The sequence below is a fragment of the Triturus cristatus genome, chromosome 1_2 (genome assembly GCF_964204655.1).
Source record: "Triturus cristatus chromosome 1_2, aTriCri1.1, whole genome shotgun sequence".
NCBI classification, from domain to species: Eukaryota; Metazoa; Chordata; class Amphibia; order Caudata; family Salamandridae; genus Triturus; species Triturus cristatus.
The window spans coordinates 840,506,629-840,533,170 of NC_140580.1; the positions used below are offsets into that span (position 1 = coordinate 840,506,629).

Below are 26,542 nucleotides of genomic sequence, written 5' to 3' on the forward strand. Positions count from 1 at the left end.
TTACTTCCAGAATAAGGCAATTATAGGAAGTACATACAACCTTCTTAAGTCTTCCTATAATGTTTACTGAGATCAAAAACATGAGACCACCCCTATCTCTTCCCGCTATAGATTTCTGGGCCGAAACAAAATAGGAAGTAAAACCATCAATCCAGAAATCACAGTCCTTATCCCAAGTCTCTTGGAGGGCTATAATGTCATATTGTTTAAGAATATTTAGCCAGCCACCATCATTCTTTTTAGTCCGTAAGCCCGCAATGTTCCAACTTAGCAATTTTACCATGTCCCCAGTATCAATTACAGTGCTATCAAAATTAATTTGTGAGTTTCCATGTTTCATTATTGGTTCTACAGTATCTCGGTAACCCAAAACAGCCGGGCTGGCACTTCCCTGAATCTCAGGGGCCTCTCGTCAATCACAGGCCTCCAGGCACGAAAGTGCCCCAAATCTGTTATGGGTGGTGATGTTAGGACCATACCTACAATGATTATCAACATTAGACACTTGAGGGGCTACAGGCGTCTGGTGCTCCCTGGGAATAAATGGTCTAAATCTCACACGGCTCGGGGATCTAATTAGGTGCGTATAAAAATAGCCCAGCGGGCGCACACAAACACTGTTAGCATCACCCACCAAAGAAGCTGCACGTAGCAAGACTGTATTAACATGCTGTGGGTATCTAAAATTAACTATAACACAATCCCCACTACAGCTTTTTCGGGATGAGCCAACCCACTTCGTCCTTCTAGTAGATAAAATGTGGTCTGCGAAGTGTGTCGGGAAACCGCATCTTCTATTGAGCCAAGACACAGTTTTATTTTTTAAAGACTCATGTGATTCCTCACGGGGCTGAGCATGCTGATTTTCTAAAGCGGGCACATTTGTCAGGACAACCACATATGGCGCGCAGTCTGGAGGAAGATTAGTAAAGCCAAAATTTGTTCTTTGTCTAAGGGTTGATGTGCCTCCTTGTCCCATAAAAGATTGGTTAACTAAACCGTTAGGTGGTATAGAGTCAAAGGGGGTGATTTCCGGTATAACGGAGCACTGGATGGGTCGCTGAGAAGAATCACATATTGTGCCCTCGGAGACAGCAGCCAAACCCGTAGCTAGTGCCTTAGATCTTTCGCTACCAGACAAAAGATTCTCTATGAGATCTCCAAGCCTCTTAACTTCCAAGTTAGCCGTATTTATTTGAAGCATTAAGGATCGAGTATGCTCGGCTAGCTTAGCTTCGAATTTAGCCTCTAAGGTACATACTAGTAATGCAAATTGCTCTGGTGATAAATTAATACAAGCTGAGCTATTGCCTTCCTGCGATACGGTTTCATGGGCGATACTATTTGGGACTTGGTGCAGAGCTTCCGCTCTTTTTTTAGTATGCTTTCCCCCTCTTTTGCTCGGTTGTTTCCTACAAGCTCTCACAGGTCTAGGACTAGGGGGAGCTTCCTCTAGATCAATAGTGGTTGTATCCAGAAAATCCATCAGAGGCTCTGAGTAAACCTGAGCTTCAACCGTTATGACAGGCTGGGTGCTCATACCAGTTGTATCCTCATATGGGCTACCGACCGCAGAATTGGAGATAATATCAGGAGAGGCAGGAAGGCCCCCTTTACCAAGAGAAGCTCTCCAGTCATTATTGATTTTGTTAACCACTTTGACTAGGTAGTTATCCATTAGACCAGTTCCAGCAGCAGATTTATCATATTTACCAATAGGCGTAGTCAATAGTGGGGTATTATAATTAATACAATAGTAATAAACCAAAAGGGGGCAACAGCGCTAATAAGGATGTCCTGATTTTAAGAGGAACCTACACAATATAATTCAAAATTACTCCAACACAAGGTCAGACAAGGGCCACCGTATTACAAAGTCTCACGTGAATAATGGTCCGTATCGATAAACTAAGAGCTGTGGCCCAGCCCGGCCTCTTCCGGCCACAGACGGTCCCGCCCTTGTCCCGGGCTTATTCCGGCGCCGTCCGCGCGCGTCCCGCGACGCTCTTTTATGCGCCTCCGGGCGCGTGGATGGCGTCAGGGCCCGCAAAGCACTCTGGGGGCTGTAGTTTCCCCCCGCTCTCGGCCGCGAGAGGTAGTGGCGGCGGCGGGGGAGACACACAGCTAAGAGGCACCCAGGAACGGCGATGACGGCGCCAGCAGCAGGACAACAAATGAAAGGCCCCCAGCAAGTAGGCAGAGTTCGCAGTTCAGTGATTCCCCAATATAAATAAAAGTGCTGCGCAGGACCTTCTAAATAAACGTATACAAAAATGAGAAGAATGCTACCTTAAGCAAACCTTCTCACAAATATAAAGCAAAAGAGTTTAGAAAGCTAAAATGTTTTCTTCTGCACGGGCAGACTCTCAGAAGGTCAGCATTTGATGCCAGCCGAGTTAAACTTTTAAGAGATTCGAATTACACATTTTGTCAGCAGGTGTTCACAAAAAACATAACAGTGATGCTGACTGACAATGCTGTTCATGATGATACATGTCCACATGGTGATGGTCACAAATTCTGCCAAAGAAGTATAACTATGCCATGCAGATCTAACAGTGTAAATTACCTGAATGGGTCTGAATCCTCTCTTGACAACGAAAACAAGAAGGCAGCAGGAGACAGAGAGCCAAGGAAATAACTTTACAAATCATCAAAAAGTGGGAGTGTGTGTATGTAGCCCAACATGCAGCTCACAACAACCTTTCCTAGCTTTCAAAGCAGTACACATTTTGGGGGCTGTGGCAATTCCAAGAAGAGATCTCAGTTCCTCCTCACAATACTTAAGTATTGGCAGCAGTTTTAAGCTTGCTTACAACACGTTGGACACAACATAGGCATTAGCAGTGCAAGCTTCCTTCATAAGGAGTACTTCAACCGCCTGGGTATTCCAAGAGCTTCATACACACACAGGTGCAGCACAGAGACTGTCAAAAGTTTCTCTGCACACAAAGGGAAAAGGAAAAGCACAAAGAGCGCAAGTTTCATCTTTGCCAGATAAGCTCAGTTTTCATAGTGCAGCTCACAGGGCAAGAATATGTTTCTCTCCCATGCCCCCGCAGAATGAAATGGCCAAGTGCAAGAAGCTACCCACATTTTGAGGCTTTAAAGAAAAGGGTTTTCTCAGGAAATAGTGAATGGCTTATGAAAAAGGTACTGTCCTTTAGGCTTCATGATGTATAAACTATGTCTACTAGTTTTAATCATGACCTCAGCCAATGAATCTCATTTCCATTACAATGGAAAAACATCCCTAGCTTTCAGTGAAGTTCATCTTTCTCTTTTAAGACACTTGTCCAGGTTTACAAAACAGACATTTAATTCACACCCTCTTATTAGATTAACACATAATTAAGCTTGGGAACTGACACCTGCTCTTAAGCTAGATGCATGCAAAAAATATTCTTATAAAGGGTGCAAGCACTTAGTCCATCATGGCCCTTTTTTGTGTAAAAGTCTTCATCCTAGTAACCTTCTTAAGTATACAAAGGAAATTAATGAAACTGAGACACCGGAGATAAAGTTTCTTCTATGAACCTGAACTAGTTGTAGTCTCAATGTCATTATAAACTCATACAATTAGTACACTAGACTTCATAGTTTGTATGGAAGCCTCCACTTCAGTCCAACTTCTACTTTAGGCATGAAAAGAAACAGAGACTTTCAGATAGAGGGTAGAAATATCAACAATTTTACATTAACTTTTGGAAGATTAACAAAATCTCAAGCACAAAAAAGAGGTGCAACTCTTCTTTAACTTTTCAGGACATATGGTAATTCAAGGTCTCTGCTCGTGCTAGTTAAATTGAATAATCGATGGTTCCAAGGGTTTGGTGAGGTAAAACGGTCAACTTCCCTTACCAGGACGATTAGCTGAATGTGAAAACCAACACAGGCTCTTAAAGTCATCCAAGTCCATGTGAAAGAGTGGTCTTTAATCAGATTCTATTTACCTCTATTACCAGAATTCTAGCCTTCTGCTGTTCTTTCTAGCAAACTAGCTTTTCTATTCCAGCATTCCAGTCACCCCAAATGCAACAGAATTTAGGTTAAATGCCAGTAATGACGAAAGCAGGTTAAACAGGTCTTGTAGCACTACAGTATCTGGACATGGACCCTTAACAAGTGTGACTTTCTATCTGAATCCATAAGCATGACACCTAAAGATGGCTCATATGTGTATTTCTAATATCAGGATGTGGAGCATATGTAGCGGCTTTGTGATTGACCATCACGATTACCAGTTCCTTGACGACACACAATAAGGATTCAGACCCAACAGCACTGAGATAGACCTAATCCCAGTAACGGACGACATCCGGATAATCCTCGACAGAGGAGAAACTGTGGCTCTCCTACTACCCTATCTCTTAGTAACCTTTAACACAGTCTCTCACCCCCATCAGGATAAGATGACCACATGAGACTGGCATCCAAGCACCCACCCTCAAATGGATCTGCACATTCCTAACTAGAAGAACCCAGACAGTCAACATGCTACCCTACTCTGTGAAAGCCAGAGAACTCATTTACCAGGTAATCGCTCAGCCCAAACCTCTTCAACATCCACATGACCCCACTGGACGACGTCATCTGGGCATACAACATTGACATACTTACCTACACCAAGCAACTGATACTATTTCTCTTGGACAAAACACTCCACAAAAGGAACAATTTTAACACCTGCATGACTGAAGTGGCCACCTGTATGAAGTTCAACTGCCTCCAGCTGAACATGGACAAGACCGAAGTGATGATATTCGGAAAAGATGCCTCACCATGGAACTCCAGCTACAGAGCTAGGATGCTCTCTCCCCCACCACCTACAAGCAAGAAACCTCGGGATCATCAACAACAAGCTGGATATGTCCATCCAGTTCAACTTCGTTGCTACTGCTTGTTTTCATACTCTGAGGATGTTGAGAAAAATTTACAAGTGGCTACCAAACAACACCTGAAAGACTATCACCCAAGCACTAATCACCAGCAGACTGAACTATGGGCACCATTTCTACGCAGAAATCAACAAGTAACTCACAAAAATACTACAGACTGCCCAGAAAGCTGCAGCCAGACTTGTCCTCATCTCCCACGGCGATCCCACATCACACGTCACCTGAGGGACCGCCACTGGCTCACCATACACAAGCGCACTCAGTTCAAACTCCTCACCTACATGTACAAAGTACTGCACAACACATGCCCTGCCTACCGGAACAGCCGAATACATTTCTACCAACCCCCCAGGCACCTCCGCTCAGCAGGACTTGCATATGTCCCACAAATACACAAAAGCAGATTGGGAGGTTAAGCCTTCTCGTATATATTGCCCCTAAAGCATGGAACGCCCTCCCAACTGCATTTGAGCCTCCTTCGCTCCTCTGGGATTCAGAAGCTGAAGACTTGGCTCTTCGAATAAGTCCCCCACAGGGCTTGCTCAACTCACCTGCGAAGTGCCAGGATACCGTCATGGGTGATAATGCACTATAATAATACAGATACATAACATACCTTAGATCATACAGAATGAAGCAGCAGTTTTTTATCTTTACTCACAACTCTTAGCTTGGACTCACAGGAATCTAGAAGATGTACTTCTACTAAATAATTTCAACTATGGTAAAGCAATAAATCCGATTTTACAAATATAAAAAGAAAGACTATGATAAAAACCCAACTTTTTAGATAAAATGTCTTCCTTTTAATTCAAGATTTGTTAATCAACAATCTGGCAAACTACCGGGGGGGGGAGGGGGGGGGGGATAGGGGTCTCAATATCACTGCTAAATGGTGTATACTAGGCTGTTTGCAATGTAGGGCACCTCCAATGCCTATCCACAGGAAATCCTCTTCAGTACAAAGTGGGCCACATGACCGTGGACCAATGAAAGCAACCATTCAAGGGAAGGAGTAAAAAGAAAAACAAACATACATTGCTACAACACTGATTTCAGTAAAAACAATAAGCACTGTACTGCCCAAAGACCTTAGGAGGACGTTTTTCGCCACACAATTTTTGTATGATCGACTAAATCAACAAATAATTGCAGATTTAAAAAAGAAAATGACAAAAAGCAAACTTGATCTTCCTTCAGGTGGCTGGGTTTCCTAAGGACGAGGGTCAATAATTGAGGTTCGGGGACGTAGATTAACATCAAGTGCTGGTAAATAACTGTGTGCATACCACAATCCATTTTAAAGAGCAAATAATCAAAAGAATGTCTGTCCACTTGAGCAACTGTTTGTCATAAAAAGTAGGTTCCTGACAATCAACTTTAGAAATGATATAAGTTTAATGCTTTATTCCTGGCCTACTGTCTCTGGACTGGTTTCTCAGGAGAATTCCCTATAGCCCACGCAACCGACGGAAGAAATATATTTAGCAAAATCGAAGGCGGCAAGGGGGTGGTAAAAGCTGCTCTAGATAATTCAAATTTGCAAACAGAATGTGCTATGTATTTCTATATGCTACACGTCTGATTAAGAGGGGTCTGTCCGCATGCTGACTACAGCAAAGTTACCCCCTAAATTTAGGAGCCACTACATGACTTTTGGATGGTCAAGTATGTGTGTGGCTCTTCCCCACTCACTTCCAAAAGCTTCACAGTTTTACTCTTCTCATCAATGTGACTTCTATCAGTTATAGGTTGACATTTTCAATAACATTTAGTCACGGATTCCAGCTACAAAGTTTCATGACACGATAACCACTGCATCTTGGATCAAAAGCAAAGAAAACCAATTACAACTTATGTTGTTCTCTGTATCTCAATAGCACCAATGTTTATAGAAGGACCAACAAAAATCTTAAAAAGACTCATTAGATAATGGAAGGAAGTGAGCAGGAAGCTATTATCACTCATTTCATTATAAGTGCTGAAATGTTTGCAGCCTAATCATTATTATAGGTGCATGCCGACAGTGTAAGGAAACAAATCTTCCAAAATACAGTGCATGCAATACAAATAAATGTCCCTTACCTGCAATTTTTTAATGAAAGCCCTTTTACTTAACATATTTTCCCCATCTTGAACGACGGCCCAACCCGCAGACAATAGGACATCAGCATGTCATGGTAGCTGTAATTCTAGCACTTTGGCTCTTTCTAACCAATGGCTTAGGTATTACTCCTTTACAACTTAAAGCACTCAGCAGTTATCGCCCCAGGTAAAGGGATATTTTTGAAGGGTATGGTGAGCATAAGCAATGAAATATGGTTAGTTCATGCTTCCTCTATTGGTTATGTAAGCAAGTTTTCACCATTCTGAAATATATCGATCGATAGATACAGGCACACTATTGCTTAGTAAATATCCAGGAGTTTTGTTCTTGCTAAAACAATAAAAATGTATTCTCAACTGTTAACTGCTCTTGCATCCTTCAGCAGCAAGCAATGTCCATAAGCACCACTTTTCACATACAGACCCAAAATATTCAATAAACATTTTCAAAACACTAATTTGTTTTATACTTGGTACCAGCCAAACCTGCGTAACATGATCAATAAAGGACTCCAGAAAATGTACAGAAGTGCAAGACGTCCTTTCTGCCAGCTTCGACCACAGTCATATTCTCTCCACAATGAAGAGAAAACCTCGAGGAGTCCTGAAGCGGAACTGATAACTGCAATAGCGCACAGAGATTTGATTGCCAGATGAACCTCATCCTAACGAAACAAGGCAAAACAGGCAACCTCTCCTTCATTTAACAAGCAGTGATCAAGTTCAAAATCTATTTCGTTTCCTGGTATCAGTAAAAGTTTTAAAATTTAATAGGAACTTCAGAAAAAAAACAAAGACTAAACCTGAGTTTTAAAAGCATAATGAAAAGCAGATCTTAACTTCACGAAGCAGGATTCTCAGTGCTTTACTCGAATACTCAAGGGCAAATACTTTGGAAAACAAAGAATTGGAGGCTTATGAACAAGCACAAGTCAGTACACAAACTTATCGTTAAAGAGACCCGACAAAGGCGCAAGACTATTGTGACCCATTTCAGTAAGACACTGAAAAGTGCAGTAAAAAACAGCTTAGCCTGCTAAGAGTTCTGCAAGGCCACAGAAATGGATAGTGCGAGATAAAATCCTGATAACTACATAAGTTACAGTAGACTGGTTCAGAGGCAAACAATCCACAGGTTAAATACTGCAAAACAGGTTGCAATCAATGGACTGTTAAAAAGGAGACTGGGAAAACGAATAGTTGGAGAAACACAAAGCACTCAAATTAGAGCCAATAATTGTGAAAGAATGTATGGGTAGTAAACTTTGATGCATTTAAGCAAACCTTCATGAGATTATAATACACAACCAAGGAAATGCATACAAACATTGGGTTCTGCAGCAGCTTGTTGCATCTAAAAGCGCTTCAACGCTGAATCAGGGGTAGTAAGCGCTACATAATACAATACAAAAGTTTTTAGATACTTGGAAACAGAACTTCATTTTCTAACAAACTAAAAGTACCAAGATCACAGGAAAACAGAGTTGCTACATCCTTCTGCAAGAAAACCTAACAAACCTCATGCAAAAACCAGTGTACGTAAAAATACTCCACCATTAAGGATGCTCAACTTATATACAGGAGAAAAAGAGAACTAACAAAATGCCAGCTAAGACACGTGGTATGATGGCGTAAGGTCATCTGATCACTGTCTGCTAGGGAATAAATTCTAAAGATCAAACTGTTGTAACACGAGGCACGGACAACAAGTTGAAGGTCAAACCTTTTAAAGATGATGTTGGGAACAATACAAGATGGTGAGAACCGGAGGAAGCAAGGATGAAGGTGATGCTTACTTCCTGTGCCTTGTGTGTCATCCCAGCTGGTCAAAGTGTCCTTTAAAATTGAAGCAGTGATTAGCCCAAGCACTCACTGCCATGTCTTTTATGTTCTTACTCACACAGAGAACTTTCCTCCAGACTCACAGGTAGATTTGTAATAGAACACGACTGGCCAGAGTTTGCACACCCAAAACAGATTCCATTGGAATCCGATGCACGTGTGTTACCCCTGTTAAAACCAGGGTCCCACCCACTAATAATGGCCATTCCACTGACCTATATCGGTTTACCTGCACTAAGATATATAAGAAAGACAAATGTTGGTATATGGGTCATTCGGGGGAAGGAGATTGAAATGCATGCAATCGCCCACCCTAAAAAAAAAAATCACAACTAGTTAAAAACTCTTGGAAATCCAGAAGCGGGGAGGGGAACAGCTATGATGGAATCTGCAGACGGCAAACTAAAATATTTCTTGACATGGCTATACAAAACTGAGCCTGTTATTTGAAACTAACGCACAACATATACAGAACGTAGGAAACGATCAAATGGCTGCCTATCACATCATCAGCACATGCCTGTGGCAACGTATGGGCAGGGTCAAACATATGCCATGTGGAAGACAGAGTGTGGAACTACAAGGTCGATTTCCGTATGCCTGGGTTGGGACAACAGGTATGAAAACCCCAACAGACGGTCTTTGATAGCCAAGTAAAATGTGAGGGTCCACTGCAGCTTGTGGACGGTCTGGTTGGTATGCAAGGAAGGATTCACAAAGAATGCAGAGAGAAACAACTCCTGATTCAGTGGAAATTCAAAGGAAACTTCAGAAAAGAAATAAAGATACCTTCAAATATCTATCTTGCCACATTGGCCATGTACTAGGTGACCAGACCAAAGAGGCCACAGCTTGTGCAGCTTAATGCTTGGCTTAACTCCAACAAAGGTGAATAATATGTCAATAAAGTAATTGATTCAGCAGCTTTTTAAGCCAGACTAGTTGAAACTATTTTATAATAAAAACATATGGTCTTCAAACGAATCTGGCCATGAAAATATTACTTATAAATATAACTCTGAAGGAAAAAGTTTCCCAATTGAAATCCTTAAAGATACTGAAAGTAGCCTGATAGGATTTGTACAGTTCGAACTAGAAAATTAGTTTGCTCGGTGTGAGGCAAAGGACGACACTTCAAAGGTAATAAGAACAGGTAATGGGACTTATACAGACGGATGTCTATCCATTTGGAGAAACTACAGGTTTTTTAAATAACCCAAGATGATTACATATTAATGTCTAATAAAATTACATGGTCATTTCAGTGGTGAAGGGCAAATTTGGAGAACTAAGCATCTGGTTAAAGAGGGAAATATGAATGGCTTGGTTACAAAGGAGGGATGGGGGGGGGGGGGGGGGGGGAGAGTGCTCAGATGAAAATTTGCATTGAAACTGGAGGGAAAGAGATCTAGCATAGCGGCCCTATTTACATATTTTACTTGAGAGAACGTGTCTGACAACCAAAGAGCACAGACAGGCCTTGTATCACAGTACAAAACTATTATAAAATCTGCTGCATACATGACAACCATTAAGACAACTTGCTCCCAACTCATATTCCCAGTCAGGTACTCAAGATTGTTTTATTTGCAATCTCACCCATAGAATTTATAGTTCAGACAACTGTATCTGTTGGGTTGGATGTAAAGCACTATAGTATTTGTTGTTAGTAATGAACAGGATTCTTCTGTTGTACACCGTCAGGAAAAAAGCCTTCAATGCTCAAAAAATGACTTTCAAATTAGGCGCAGCAATATGTAAAGCTTAGTCCTCTGCAAATGTTTCTCACAGTATTAAGGCAAATGTGTCATAAGCAAAAAAATGTAGTTCATTGTTAACCGAGAATTTTTCTGAAGGCCACCATTCCACTAAATTCTTATTTTCCAAGGGGATTAGAATAACTAATGTGCAGGGGTTTGTCTCTTGATTCCAATGCCAAATTAAATGAAACTGCATGCAGGGCATACAAAATAAAGGGAGGTCTTTATAAAACTACATGAATACAGGGGGCCATCAGCATCATAGTCCATGCTGGGAAACTGTACATTTAGCTTACTGCTCACATTTTGAGAACAAAAAAACCCTGTCTAGGATCGAATGGTTCCTATGAATTAAGTTGCTATGATGGATCAACTCCAACTTCACCTTGTTCGACAAGATGTACAAATTAAACAAAGCTCTGCCCCTTATGAGGGAGCCATGTTTGCCAGAGGGGGAGACGCTCTCAGCAATAGTTAAGGAGGTGGAAGGTTGGTATACTGATTTAAACCATTACTACTGGGGGTAATAATTCTGGCATTCTGGGGTGGGAAACTTACACTTGCGATGCACTACAAGGGAACCAACCAGGAATGTGTAGACCTTGAATACCACATCTTGGAAGATTTGGTGAGTTTATGATGGCTAAAGAAAATGGCAAAACAGAATCAAGGTGTTTTTAGCTAATCCACTTACAAGCCTGGAGGAAATCTGCAACTCCTATGACACTTTCCACCTAATCCCATTTACAGGAAAATGGCTGTCTCTGAATGAAGGGGTTTGGGAGTAAACTCTGCTCCTTGTGGTCAACAAAGGACTCTGATATAAAGAACCTCTTCAGTAGCTTGTGTTGGTTTATTCTAAAGGAGCTCTGAAATTAAAGAAGTCTCAAATCCATGTAATTATCTACACCATTCAGCCTTGGATTCACTTATTAGGGCCATATGGTGGCAAACTAAAATAATAGACCTAGCCTTCAAAGGCCCGCGTATCTCAAAGCTAACCATCAAAGCTCACCATACAAGGAACTCTCTTGTACATAAAGTGATAGGCAAACATATATTAAATGTTCATTTCAGCAAACTGCAATATCCAGAGTCATTTCTCCGAAGCAAGAATACACATAGATCAGGGCGCAGTCACGAAGAATTACATGGAATATTTTGTCTCAAAGAAGCTCACACCAAAATCTTTCAACCTATTTAGAACAGACCTCTGGAACTTTGCCATTTCATTCTAGGTCTATGAGTGTATGTCATCAGAGTCTCTTAGCTTAATCGGCTAAAATTTACGGATGCAGTACATAGTCAAATCTCATCTAGATGTTATTTGATTCAGTCCATTTCCTAACTAAGTTTTTTTAAATAAAGCAGCAAATGTGCCTCAGTTTTGCCCAACCACAAAAAATTGCTGACAAGTTTGAGGAGACAGATTGATTTGCTACCAAGGGCTCTAAATGCTTCATCACTTTTTGACACAAAAGTCTGTCATTGACAAGATTCATAACACAACCTGAATGGCCAGATCTCTCAACAACCCACCTCAATTGGGGGAACACTCCTTAACCAAAGCCACTGGGGCAACTAGAGCTATGCTAGGAGAATTTACAAGAACAAATTACATTATGGAGTCTTCCTTTTTTATGTGATAAACACATGCTGTTTTAGGAGGTGAATATCAGTTGTGTGCAGGACCTCAATCCCTCTGAACTGCTATTTTAGTTAATCTACCTTAATGCATGAAATGTCTAATCCTTAGTTGATATGGAAATTGGACGAGTGTGGAGAAAAGAAGGGCAGGATGCAAGTTAACTTTCCATATAGTTTGCATAATTTGATCTACAGTAACCTTGGCAATTTAACACATACAAATTCGATAGATCTGCATATATCTAAATATCAATATCTATAGGTTATTCATAGTACACCATTATACAGTTCTGGTAATCATCATACTATCACATGCTGCCAAGTTGAGACAACAAATTGCCCATGCATAGAATAGAGATCACCACTATTTTTGCTTAACTGGAAAAAAAAAAAACATACGGGCATTTGCTTGGAGGTTACAGTGAACGCTAACATACTGAACAAACTTTGAATAACATTATCATGCCAATTTGAAAACAGAACAATGCAATAGAAAGATGGAGTGGAAAACCTTGACGTAATTCAGAGGAGCCTGGACTTTCAGGGGCTGTGATGGGATTCCTGTTGTTTTGTAAAACGCATTGAGATCCTGTGTGGATAAAAGGTGTTGTATGAATGCCAACTGCCATCAACAGGATACTACGTTATTGCATGCACATATGCATTGCCATTGAGGTCGTTGTAAATAAACCATGTGTGAAAGTGCTGGTCAGCCACAGGCGCAGACAGGCTAGGTCCTGTAATGAGAAGGAGTAGCAGTGATATACAATCCAACTTTTACTTGTTCACATTCTATATACTGATGGTAAGCCGTTAATACTTCTAGGCATTTGGCAGAGCACTAGCGCCGCTTTCACATCTCAAAAAACTATACGTGATGGGTTTCCTGAAGATACTTTCTTGGAATAGAGTTGGTAGAAGGTTCAGCCTTGCAACCAAGGATGAGCAGCACTTCACACAAAGCTGGTTGTTTCATATAAGTTTAAAATACAAAAATGCAAATGTTGACTTTGATATCTTATTTAAAGCTCACAGTGGGCTACAATTAACCAGATGGATTTCACATGCCTAGTATTAATTAAGGACCACAAGGTCCATCAATTTAGCTTCGCTCCCAAAGCTCAATGGTTAAATAAACAAACCACGAACAACATCATCTGTCAAGCTAGTGCTGGACCATGGGTGTCCAATGTATGGCAAGGAGGGATGTGCCCATGCCAGATTTCAGTAATACCACTGACTATGTAAATGAGTGCTTTTACCGTTCACTATAAACAAATATCTCTCATGAAAATCTGGCATGGATACGATTCTACTGAACACAAGATGAACACCCTTGTTGTAAAGAAAAAAAACACTTCCTTTTTCAAATATATTCTGCACAATACTGTATCATACATTCCTAAATTACAGATATATTTTTATTTTTTAAAAGAGCTGTATTGGGGTCTGTGCAATGGTACATTTTAATAGGGGTGGGCGGAATTTGCGTTGTCGCGCTACGCAAAGCTCCGCGAAACGGTAAAAAATCTCCGCGAGCACTCAGAGTTCCGCGAACACTCGGAATTGCTTGTTCCGCCTGTTCGCGATGCTTTTTTTTCCTGTTCGCGAACGATGTTTGCGTGCTTGAGGGGGGGAAATATCTCGCAAACACGCATTTTGAAAGCGCGAACAAGCATAAAATTCCGCAAATTCCGCGAGCAGAACGGAATTTACCGCCCAGGCCTACATTTTAACAGTACAATACAGATATTGTTTATGTAGCCCAAACTTTGAAGTCCAGACAAAACGCTTGAAGGGCTCACATGCCTTACATTTTCAAAAGCAAAGTCTGCATGGTTACCCAAGTAACAGAGAACACGTCCTCACATAAGAAATCTTTTCTTAACCCCACAGTATGACCACCATTCCGAAAGTCTAAAAACGGCACGCACCCCAAACAAACCAGAACAACATTTTAGATGTCTAGATTAGAAATATAAATCAGGTATATTATTGAAACATGCAGTTGGTTAGTGAATGTAAAGCAGGTTTTTGTGGAGACATGGTCTTATGTTATTGTTTAGGAACGGTCACTGACTCCATACACGCTTGGAGCAGAGACTGTAGTGCAGGATGGAATATCATTAACAAGTAGAAAGTAAACTGATAACGATAGAACAATGCTACAGCCAACAGAAAGCAACATAGAAAGGTTTTTAGGCAGGCTGAAGCAGGGCTTCAAACTTGATGCCTTATCTTGCTAACATCAGGGTGTTGCAGAAAGGACCCAGACAAGAAAGATACTGAAGATGTTACAAGCCCCAACAGAACGAACAGTAAAGGGCATTAGTTTTCACAAATCACAATGTCTCCTACAGATGCAACAAGGAAATAACTTAAAGGATCGTCCGTGATCACACAGCTTCTCATGTTTTTGTTTTCTCAAAACATGCTCAAAGAAGCGTTTTTGGGGAAAGGTTTTCTTAACCGTTGGATTATTACTGTGATACCACACTTAAAGCCTCTGTGCAATAACCAATTTCCTCACTTTCGTGAGAATCCAAAATATTAGTACATTCATCAACATTTGACTTAATTCTTTGTTGACCTGATTCTCACTTACATGGCCCTCGATTTGTAATGCGCACCCTAGTCATGCAGAGTATAGAAATGGAAGTGCGAAGCACAGATCAGAGAAAGACAGAAACGAAGGAAACCTATGGAAAATCTATCACAACTGTTTCTCGTCCACTTCTATTGTAGACATTTTATGGCACCGTAACATACTTCCTGTACAGGTCCACAAATCTTTTAAGAGACAAAAAAGATAAGAGTGTTGAGGATGCAGTTTGTATTTAGAAGAAAATATTCAAACATTTCACGCCGTTTTGCACCAGTCATTGCATATTACTCAAAGCTACAATTATTGAACAATAGTGGAAAGTCTATTTTACGGTGTCTGTGCTTATCTTATAGTTTGCACACGTTCATAGTATTGTAAGTTTGCATTAGTTGCCATCAGTCAAGTTTGCCAGTCTGTGCAGAGGACATGTGGTACAGTGTTTCTTAGGTGTTTTGAATTACTTTGGTGCGCAGGTAGGATACAGCAATAGGAATCTTTGGGTGTTGTTCACACATACTAAATAACATGGCATCAAATTTCAGAGGCAGCAGGTCCTAATGATGCACATGGGTCTGTTGAGGAAAAGGTCAGAGAAAGGTTCTTGCTTGAAAAAAAGCGGGTTGGATATAAAAAAAAAAATCTTACTCCAATTTCATTGCAGATTTAAATCAACAAAAATATACTGCTTAAAAAAGAGATGACTTATTGATGCAGAAATATTTAAGACAGTGCGCGGTTTTGCCCTGGGAGTGACCAGTCTTAAAACAGTGGTTTAAAACCGAAGGAGCAGGGAAGATGACGTATAGGGTCATAAAAGGAACATAGACACACAAACTCAGAGTTTCAGGTGTGAAAGCAAAGCTTCAGCTTTTGGTAAGTTACTTTATTGTGTGTCCCCAATTTATTATATCATCTCATCCCTTGGGAAAAGTAATGAACCCTGCAATCTACTAGTAATCCGGTCCCTATTCAGCACTTCAGAAAAGATAATGCTACTTTTATGGTGATTCCTTTACTCTTAGTTCGTAGGCTTTCCACAATATCAACCTGTTGATACCCCTGCACTAATGTGGGGTGTTTTAGTACAAGACATTGAGCATCAGTAAAGTATATATATGCATGAGCTAATATGTAGCGGGACCAACTCCCGGGAGTACACATGTCCTTACCATTTCCTTTTAACATAAGGAGCTGATTGGCGAGTGTTCTGACCAACGTCAGAGGGACTAGCAAGGCAGCTCTGATAATGGGAAAGAGCCGACAGGATAACATCAATGGAGTTACCATGAACGCAACTTTATCCAACTCTTCCTATGCATTAGGTTAATTTTATCACAGGCAAGAATGCAATCTTCCACAACACAAGCTTCCTGTTGCGGGATGCCACATTCTAAAAAAAAGGCTTTAACATCACTCTGTGAACATTCATATTCCGGACCCATAGGTCAAAGAGACACCTGACCAAAGGATACATTTGCAGGAGGTCCCTCAAAATTCACTTGGACGTCTTGGTAGCCATACAAGGATTCCTCCTCTCTGTTTCAGTATACTACATTAGCTGCAAGGATGATCTTCCAGGTATCCAAGCTGCATCCTGGTTTAAGCAAGGAGGCGCAAATATAAAAACAAATCACATCTACTATGCAAGTAAGAAGGACTATGTTCTTTGTTAATGCCCAGTGACAGGAACACTGCCTTTTGAACTTGTACTCTGATCTAGACTAGGAACTTGTCAGCCAGCAGAGACCCATTGCATGTGAGAAGATACCTGGATGTTGAATGTAAGTTTTCTCTGAACCATGGGCTCAAGTGAGCAATGACAGAGAAGGATGCAGTACCCTCCCTGTCTTATTGAGTAGGGAGGTTTTTCTGGAAGCGAGGTTGGATGTGAGATGATGTAGCAAAATGCCCCTATTTAATCCAAGATCAGGCCAGCCCAAGGAATCCTGGGTCCCTACCCATTTAAGACCAATACGTATTGTATTTTGGATTGGAGGTGCTGTGGAAGAAGTTGTCAGAGCTCGACACTCCCGGAAGCTTAATGCACCTTATTATTGCCCTCCATTTTGCCACATGGTGCCAAGTTTTGGTAGGTGCAGATCGAAATCTCTCTCGGGTGATCCCAACAAAGAATGGTTTAAAGGAGGGGTGTTGCATTGATAGACTTATTTTCTCTCTTTGCATTACAAACATGCCTGTCTCCCTCTCACTAACTATGGGTTTACCACCTAATAATGGGGGACAGCCAATTTCATGTCTTATGTATGCAGATGACAGTGATTTGGGATCTTACCCCTAAAGGTCTTAACAGCTGATTAGGGGCATTGTAATATTACGCTGATGCACACTATCTCAAACGAATTCCTCTAAAAGCAAAATTCCCTGCATCCATGCTAAGAAAAAAGCCAAATATTCAGACTTCGCACGGTATTTGGGGTCTCAAAAATTGGAAGTGGTTGTGACATTTATCTTTCTTGGGAAAATAATGTGCATTAATCCGAGTGATAGTGATCATATTTCAAATATGTGTAAGGGAGCATTTTATAAGGCTACAGGTAGAAGACATTTCTCTCATCTTCTATCCGTTCATTGGGCCAAAATTCACGCTACTCTACTATATGCAGTGGAGTTTACAGATATTTCTAGATGGTGTTTTTTAAATAAAGTAGAGGGGCAGGTTTTGAGAAGCCTCATTTCTTGTAACAATTCAGTATCAGTCGCAGCACTAACGCTCACATTGGGGATTAAAAGTGGCTATGTCCAAGGTTTGGCAGGTATTGTTCGGTGGGCTTCATGTCTTGAGAAGAGCAAAGGGGATACCTTAAGGTACTATATGAGAAAGGAAATTCTCATGGAGTAAAAAGAAAAAAAGTTATTCTGCCATAGACCAACTCAGGTGTGTTCAAAGTTAAGTATTTTCTCTCCCTGCCTCCCAATTAAAGGCCTGTTTGTTTTGCTTGGACAACAAGGCTTGTGATAATAAAAGGGGGTATCAAAGAATATAAGATACCATTATAAATAAAAAATCAAAACCGTATGTAACATGGAATATGACCCATGGGGTAAGACGTTTCTGGACAATATTGCGATTGGATATGTTGCCTTTAAATTAGCTAGGAACCTATGAAGTTTGCAATTTCAGTCAGAATGGCGTTCAAGACCTGAAATAAGTTTTGTCTGCCCTGCTCTTACATTGCACTGCTGTAAATTGTTAGGCCCAATCTTTTTCAAATTGTGGGTACGTTTAGCCTCGTAAGCTTGTTTGATCACCCTAATGAACCGTTCTGCTGTCGAATATTTAACTTTTGAAAATGCTTTTTACATTTATTCTGATTTTAGTGTGAGTACTGGTTTAGCAACGAAAATGTATGTTTTAAATGAATATTATGATTTTTTAAATCTTTTTTAACTTGAAATAAATTGTTGTGTGGGGACCTCCACGGAGTTCCAAATTATGAATAATCTTTAACTTGAGAGGTGATGTGAGCTCCAAAGTAGTCTATGGATGGAGGCCACCAATCATGGATTGGGTCAAGAATTTCCTGAAATATCCCCAACTTTGGCAAGAGGAAATGAGGCCTGTCAGCTTTTGCAAGAGGAAATGAGGCCTGCTTAAGATGTCTGCTCTGGTGTTGTTGATCCGCAAAGTGGGAGATAGCAGGAATATGCCTAGTTGTAAAGAATGACTCCCACATAGCTACTGCTAGTTAGTATTTGCGCTGCTGCTTACAAATGCATAAGGAAGCTCTGCTGAGGTATGGACCATCACCAAACTTGATCTCAACACTGGTAGGAAAGCCTTTAATGTGAAGAAAATTACATTTAGCTCCAAAAAAATGTGTGCAGGGATGTATCCGACTAGTTCCACAGGGCACTACTGGAGAGCTCACACAATATGGACCCACCACTACTTTAAAGAGTAGGCGGTGACCACTAGCAGTGGATGGGGAAGGCTGAAGTAGCATCCTCCAAGAGACATCATTTCCCTAAGATTAGCAACACAAATTGGACTGAGATGAGCTTTGATTAGGCTTTCGCAGCAGGTCCCTGTGTTCCACTAGTTAGAGATGTCAGGAACACATGTGAAACTATAAGTGGTACCACCACTATGCCACGTCATGGAGTCAGAATACAAGCCTCCCGGAGCCACAGGGTAGTAAAGGGTCTTGTAGGTCTCGAAATAACCTAATCTGTAACTGAGGAACATTAACCTCTCTGAGGCAGAAAAGCATTTGCCTGTCTGGAGTCCAAAATCTTCATAAGAAGGGGCTCCCTATGGATGTTATCAAGAAGTATTTGGGGTAATTGGAAAAGATCCAAGTTTGTAGAAAGTCTAGAGTGTCAAGGCAATACTGGACCCTGAATGTTATTGACACTGCTCAAATTAGTCACCGAGACATGGTGCGCAGTGTACTTTTAGCCAATGTAGCAATAATCCCACTCGGACAAGATCTTAGCAAAGACAAAAGGAGCACCATTGAGACATCAGTGTTCCTTTACACTCTTGCGTGGGGTTCCCATCCAGATCTGGAGGTGGTACTTGTGTTCCCACAGAACGGGTACATTAAAGAAGGTATTCAGAAGATCCAGTGAAAACACCTAGTCATTGCTGCTAAAAACTTATTTTCTCAGCCAGTGTCTCATGTTGCTCCTGGAATATATCATTATCGAAATGTACAAAGAAACAGGGCAAGGAATTACCTTGCAAAGTTTTGCTATTAAGGTTGTATCAGCTTCAGTTCTATGATAATATATAAATCTCATCAGTGGTTAACTCTATGGAAAACGGCATGCCATTAGGCGTTACAGCAAAGTTTCAAACAAACTCGAGATGCCACCAGGGATCACGGAGACCGTTTCCTTTCCAAGAAGAGGAAAAGAGAATAAAAGGTTAAAAATATATATATTTTTTAGATTCCTAACTTTGCTCCAAACAGGAAATGACAATGAATAAAAAATAAATAAATGGAATGGATAGACGTGGATCCGTTTTCTTTTCTAGAGTGACCAAATTATACCTAGGAATTCTAATCAACCCTTCTGAGGAACAACAAAGAAAAGAAAATGGCAAACGGAAATGACTGTTTACCCAGAAAATGAAGCCTGAAAGCGAGTTTGCAAAGCACGGTCACGCAAAGTGATTTAATGTGGGGTACCCACTCATCGTTAACAAGAAGAGCTCTTCTTGGGGTTTCCTTGGCGAAACAAAAATCTATAAAATCCCACTGGAAGCCGTATGTCACAATTCCTTTTATTAAAAATATCGAGTTTTGTGTGAAGCTAGAATGTCTACCTCAACTAAGAGGAAGTTCAATGCGGAAAAAGGCAATGTTTTAACGACCTCCGACCCCGCCCCGCCCCCACACCCCCAAACTCCACAACACCCCAACAGCACAGGTGACTTCTTGTGTTCCATATAACAAAGTCAGAGCCTTAAAGGTTCTCTATACTGCCGATTGAAGAAAAAAAAGCAGTCAAATCACATCTGATAGCCTTATCATTTGAAATGTGGCGGTGATGGATAGGGGGGGGGGTCATATGCAGTCTTGACTCGAGGTTAAAACGGTGCATTTTTCTAGTGGGTGAGCTCATGCACAACGAAAGTCGCATGATTCAACTCATGCTGTCTCAAATGGCTCATGCACTGAAGACTTGTAATCGAAAGAACGCATTCAGAGATGCTCAACCTAACAGTTATAGGTGTCAGGTTTTTAAAGACATTATCATGGGAGGGTGCCACTTACTCAACTGGACCTTATAAGTGACTCTTGAAAGCTCAGAACCATCACGGCAGCTTATTTGCATTTAATACCATTGTTTCAAGTACTCCATGAACTTTGTTCGCTAAATGAAAACAACCTTAAGAGTAAAACTGGAACCAAAAGCAGCAATATGATAATAGCACTTCTTGCAAGATCGCATGACCACTTAAGATTATTTGGCAATCTGGTTCAAAAGCTCTTAGAACTGCCACAAAGGTTGATATGAAACATCATAGTAATAATGAGCCATGGCTGGGAGAAATAGATGAAAGGAGAATGAACGAGGTACGTGGCACCAGCTAGAAAAATGTACTGTACTACGGCAGTTAATCTCGCCTCCACTCAAAGGGTGGGGGGTTCCATCGAGAAACACAGCGGAAGGCTTGGACGAACTTTGCTGTCCCAAAACATAGGTCGAAATGCTTTTACAAGGTTTCCTGTTGTCCAAGCAATATAACGTGCTGCTAAAATGTGACATTAGATCTACAGATGCCCGATAATGGATTCTCTTGTTGAAATAATCGGTAAACACGTCAGTGAAACGAAGACGTTTTGTAAGATGAAAAACTATTCGAAACACTTTAGCGGGGTAACAAAGGCCCCTGGAACTCTTATCTCCATTTATGCTTCTTATGGAAGTTATGTATTGTAGCATTACCTCCAAAGCGTTTATTATGCCCACCACCTGCCTGTTGCACTTCCAATAACCGTAGGCCCAAGCATCTTGGGCTGCTTCTGGGCAGCTATTACTCCTTAGTAGAGAGTATGATCGTGGTAGGTTAGGGTGCTAATAAAGGGGTTAGCATATCATACCTGGTGATGGGTTGGTCGTGGCCCCGCAGCAAACTAAAGGAAAGAACAAAAGACAAACACAAAAGGAAAAGGCACAGAGAGTCAGAAACACAGCAACAACTGCAAAAAAATAAACAAAGAGAACAGATTCAACAATGTGCAAAATAAGAACACAACAACACTGCAAGCTATGCCGTAGGACAGTGACAGACAGGTGCGAAGATCCAATAGTTTTAACACACTACAACAGGAAAAGCAGTGTGCCAGGTAAAAAAAGCTTTCATCTGTGATATGAACGCAGCATACCTGTGCTTAATTCAAGTGTCTTCTGCTTCAAAATTTGCACTCACTTCTTTGTAGTTACTGCTAAGTGTAAAGGCCCAGTTACTTACATATAACGCAGAACTCCCTCACTGCACCGCTCTCCAAAGCATCTGCTGGACATCCTCTTTCCAACACAGTCCCCCCCCCCCCCCCCCCCTTCCACTTCTGTTGCATTTATCCATTGTTGACTCAGCCTACAAAAACAGTCAGCTAGTGCTGGACCAAAGCCAGTTCTAAATCTTGCTACAAGAGTACGCTGTGCACTACTTGGAAAGCAATAATATAGCAAATCAGATCTTTCTCAAATAGTTAAAAGGGTTGAGAGAGTACAACTGACACTGAAGGACCTAGGTCTGGATCTGTTCCTGGGCTTAGTAGGATGTTTCATGTTGCTGGTTGATTAATCGGATCTCCAATAAACACAACTACAAAAAGTAATCTCTAACCTGCTTTTGAAAAGACAGGCAGAAACCTTGGCAAGAAGGTGCAGGACCCTAGATTCCCATTCATACAGTGCTCAAAAGAAAATAGGGAAACATACATCTTTGGTCCATACTTGATATGTCAGCTGAGAAGATTAGACTGAAAATCTGTAGGACCACAAAGGCTGCGGAGCAATCATAACATCATGCCTCGACCATAGCCTACTGAAACGACGAACCAATAAGCTGCCTGAAAGAGCATCAACAACACATCTTGATTTTAGAATCGTAATCATCCTTCCTCGATTCTTGTACCTTTGAGGCATGGTGAGCTGCTCCAAACATCAGGCATTTCATGGGCTGTAAAGAGGTTTTAGAGAGCTCATACATACACAAAGAACGAGCAACCTAAAGTAGTGCTGAAACTGGAGGGAGTTCATTAGGCCTGAATTCTCCACACATTTTGCTGTAGATATGCTTAAGGCAAGTAATAAAGAAAAAGGAGCACTGAAAGTTTTAAGAAGCATTGGTAATGCCAATAGGTCTAGCTTTAAATGAATGCTGTATTGTAATGTGAAGCATTACAAGTAAAAAGCAGAGGACTCAATATGCATTTGTGTGGAAGCAAAGAACTGTAGACTAATATTGGTGTAGGTTAAAAAGTTAGGTGACAATTGCACTGACAAGCGAGATCTAAAAATCCATGCTGGTTAAAAGACTGCACTCTTCTTATCTGTGCTGCTGCTAGAGAAAGACCAACAGTAAATTATCTAGGTATCTAAGACACTTTCACAGCATTACAATGTCATTTGTGCCCCTGAAAATTAAACCTCAGCCAGCTGGATATATAAATGATCACAGCTGCAATGGCAGGCAATCAATTTTTGTGGAAGCACAAATCGTCTGCCCAATCAAAACATGTACACCTGACTCTCAACATGTGGGCGGAGCCAAAGCCCGTCTCTGGGGATGCTCACATAATTGTCAGAAGACAGCTGCATTGTCAAGCTAGACCATAAACACAAATGGACATTAAACCAGACAATGAATTTCAAAGGCAGAAGCGCAGAACCCTCAAATGAATTTCTGGAACTTGCACAGGAGCTGAGGGCATTAGAAAGACTATTTGTGAAACATTCGGGTTACAACTGCATATGAACATCCCTAGTAAAGTTAAATTGCAGGAGTTGGTTTTAAGTACACAAGTGGCCTGAACTTTCTATCAATTGGCTGAGGAACAGTAAACACCTTCCTAGAAATAAACCTGATTAAACTCTGTAAACTTATCGTGAGATCGAAAACACAGTTTCACAGTTGGAAGCAGCTTCTGTTTGTAAACCTTAAGAACCAAAGAATGAACAAACTGGCATTCTTGAATTTTAGACCAGAATTTCCATATGTTTTATTATCACAACAAAAAGAGTCTGGAAAAACTCACCTACAGAAATGAGAAACCATTACCACACTTGACTTCTTATTGATTTTTGAGAAGACTTAACTGCTTCCTCGCAATAACTGAATATATATGTACATTTAAAGACCGAATGACTTGAGCAAATCTGCATCACTAACTAGCTTAAATCGCTTGATGCAAAGTTTCAAAGTACAAAGCAATAGCTTCAAAAATAATGGTATATTAGAAAATAGGTAAAAAGGACATTCCCTACTTGCAGAAACAATACTACAGAAAAACAGATAAGGAAGAACAAAAAGCATTTAAGTAAAGTACTGGTAATTGTCGCTTTTCTTAAAAAAAAATAAAAAAATCTCTGCACCTTACCCTGATGTTGTCCGAAATTCTATAATGTGATGAAGGAATATGCTACTTACCAGTATGCATCTGTTCTTGGCATGTAGAGCTGCAGATCTACGCACTTGTGCATAGATCGCCATCTGGTGTTGGACCCGGATGTTTGCATTTTGATTTCCTCTTGGAAAGTCTTTGAAAGTCACGAGGTCGGTGACTCCTCCTTTGGATCGTATTGCGCATGGGCTTCGGCTCCATCCTCAGATTGTTTTTCGCCAGCAGGGAAAGATGGAGCGTAGTAGTAACAGTGAAGATGCCCATGTGTGTGCTATCTAAATAAGATAAACTGGGACAGATACAGGTAGCCGGGGAGGCGGGTGGGTGTGTGTAGATCTGCAGCTCTACATGCCAAGAACAGATGCATACTGGTAAGTAGCATATTCCGTTCGAGGCATATGAGCTGCAGATTACACACTTGTGCATAGATTATATAGCAGTACCCACCGTTAGCAGCGACCACCCGTCTCTGTTGCAGAGGTTTGAAATAATGTTTTGAGTACAGCCTGGCCCACACTAGCTTGTTGCTTAGTTTGCACATCTACACAATAGTGTTTGGTGAAAATGTGTGGTGATGACCTTGTAGCAGCTTTGCAGATATCATCTAATGGGATGTTCCCTAAGAATACAATGGAAGCCCCTATTTTTCGTGTAGAATGGGCTTTCGGGGGAATGGACAGCGTTCGCTTTGCTTTATGGTAGCAGATTTGAATGCATTTTACAATCCACCTAGCTTTCCCTGATTTTGAGATGGGGTTACCTTTGTGCGTTGGAGAGAAAGAAAAACAGTTGTTTGGTCTTACGGAAAGGTTGTGTTCTTTGGATGTAGTAGAGTAAGGCTCGTTTGACATCCAGTGTGTGAAGAGCCCTTTCTGCAACGGTCTGTGGTTGCGTGAAAAATACTGGTAGTTCTACTGTCTGGTTTAGGTGAAAGGGAGAAATGACTTTAGGGAGGAATTTTGGGTTGGTACGGAGAACAACATTGTTATGGTGCATTTGGAGAAAGGGTTCTTGAATGGTAAGTGCTTGTATCTCACTGACCCTTCTAAGGGAAGTGATGGCTACAAGAAAAGAGGATTTCCATGTTAGGAATTGTAGTTCGTATTTGTGCAGAGGTTCGAAGGGAGGCCCCATTAGCCTTGTGAGAACGATGTTTAAGTTCCACACAGGTGAGGGTGGCACTCTGGGGGGAATTATTCTTTTAAGGCCTTCCATGAAGGCTTTGATGGCAGGCACTCTAAAGAGTGATAGATGTTGCCCGTTTTGTAGGTAAGCTGCAATAGCTGCGAGGTGTAGTTGAATGGACGTGTAGGCTAGATTGCACCTTTGTAGGTGGAGTAAGTAGCCTATGATGTGTTGAATGGACACGTCCAGTGGATTGATGGTGTTGTTATGGCAATAAACAACAAAAAGTTTCCACTTAGCGGCATAGCACGCTCTAGTGGTAGGTCTTCTAGCTTCTTTGATGACGTTCAAACAGTCAGGGGGAAGATTTAGGTATCCGAATTCTAGGATTTCAGGAGCCAGATCGCAAGGTTGAGCTGCGCTGGGTCCGGGTGTTTGATCTCTCCATGGTTCTGGGTTAAGAGGTGTGGAGAGAGGTGTAGTTTTTGGTGCGGTACTACAGATAGTTCCAGCAGTGTGGTATACCACGGTTGTCTGGCCCACGTTGGAGCTACTAGGATTAGTGTGAGGGAGTGTTGTTGTAGTTTGCGCACCACTAGTGGAATGAGTGGGAGAGGTGGAAAAGCGTATGCAAATCTGCCTGACCAGTTCATCCATATCGCATTTCCTTTGGACAATGGGTGTGGGTATCTGGCGGCGAAGCTTGGGCATTTGGCGTTTGTGGGTGGCGAAGAGGTCTATCTGTGGATGCCCCCACATTTGAAAGTATGGGCGAAGAACTTGCGGGTGAAGCTCCCACTCGTGGATCTGTTGTGTCTGTCTGCTGAGCAGATCCGCCACTGTGTTTTGGACTCCTGGGACATGCTGAGCTAGGAGAAAGATTCTCTGGGGTATTGCCCATCCCCATATGCTCTGTGCTAGGTGAGAGATCTGTGGAGAGTGGGTGTCACCTTGTTTTTGAATATAATACATGGCTGTCATGTTGTCTGTTCGGATCAGGACTGCCTTGCCTGAAATTTGAGTTTGAAAAGATTTTAGGGCTAAGAAGATGCAAGTAACTCCAGATGGTTGATATGGAGTAACTTTTGTTGAGGTGTCCACTTGCCCTGTGTGGTGAGATGTAGTAGATGAGCTCCCCAGCCGGAGAGCGATGCATCCGTAGTCAGTACTATTTGAGGAACCGAGTCCAGGAACGGTCGACCTTTGGAAAAGTTTGTGGTGTTCCACCACTGCAGAGAGCGATGGGTGCGACCGTCTCCCAACACCAGATCTGTTAATTGACCCTGGGCCTGGTTCCATTGGCGCGCTAAGCACTCTTGGGAAGGACGCATCTGGAGTCTTGCGTGAGGCACTATGAAAATGCAAGAGGCCATCATCCCTATTAGTTGCATAAACACTCGAGCTGGAAGGGAGTGTTGTGCTATGAATTTTGTGCGTGGAGCTTGAATGCTTGCA

At 41.4% G+C, this 26,542-nt stretch overlaps 1 protein-coding gene across 19 annotated transcripts in view; it reads right to left on the minus strand.

Annotated features, from left to right (window-relative positions):
- The window catches only part of EIF4G3 (eukaryotic translation initiation factor 4 gamma 3), a 1,568,346-nt gene that overhangs the window by 1,130,119 nt on the left and 411,685 nt on the right, over positions 1-26,542 (minus strand). For 10 of the 19 annotated variants that reach the window (XM_085608969.1, XM_085608986.1, XM_085608968.1 and 7 more), the window contains 2 exons: positions 21,434-21,466; positions 12,765-12,842 (listed from right to left, as the gene is read on the minus strand). The exons of 7 other annotated variants lie outside the window; for them this stretch is intronic. In XM_085608969.1, the coding sequence (XP_085465095.1) occupies positions 12,765-12,842; positions 21,434-21,466 (111 nt within the window). The remainder of the gene's footprint in view (positions 1-12,764; positions 12,843-21,433; positions 21,467-26,542) is intronic. 2 more of the 19 variants (XM_085608971.1, XM_085608976.1) reach the window with 1 other exon arrangement.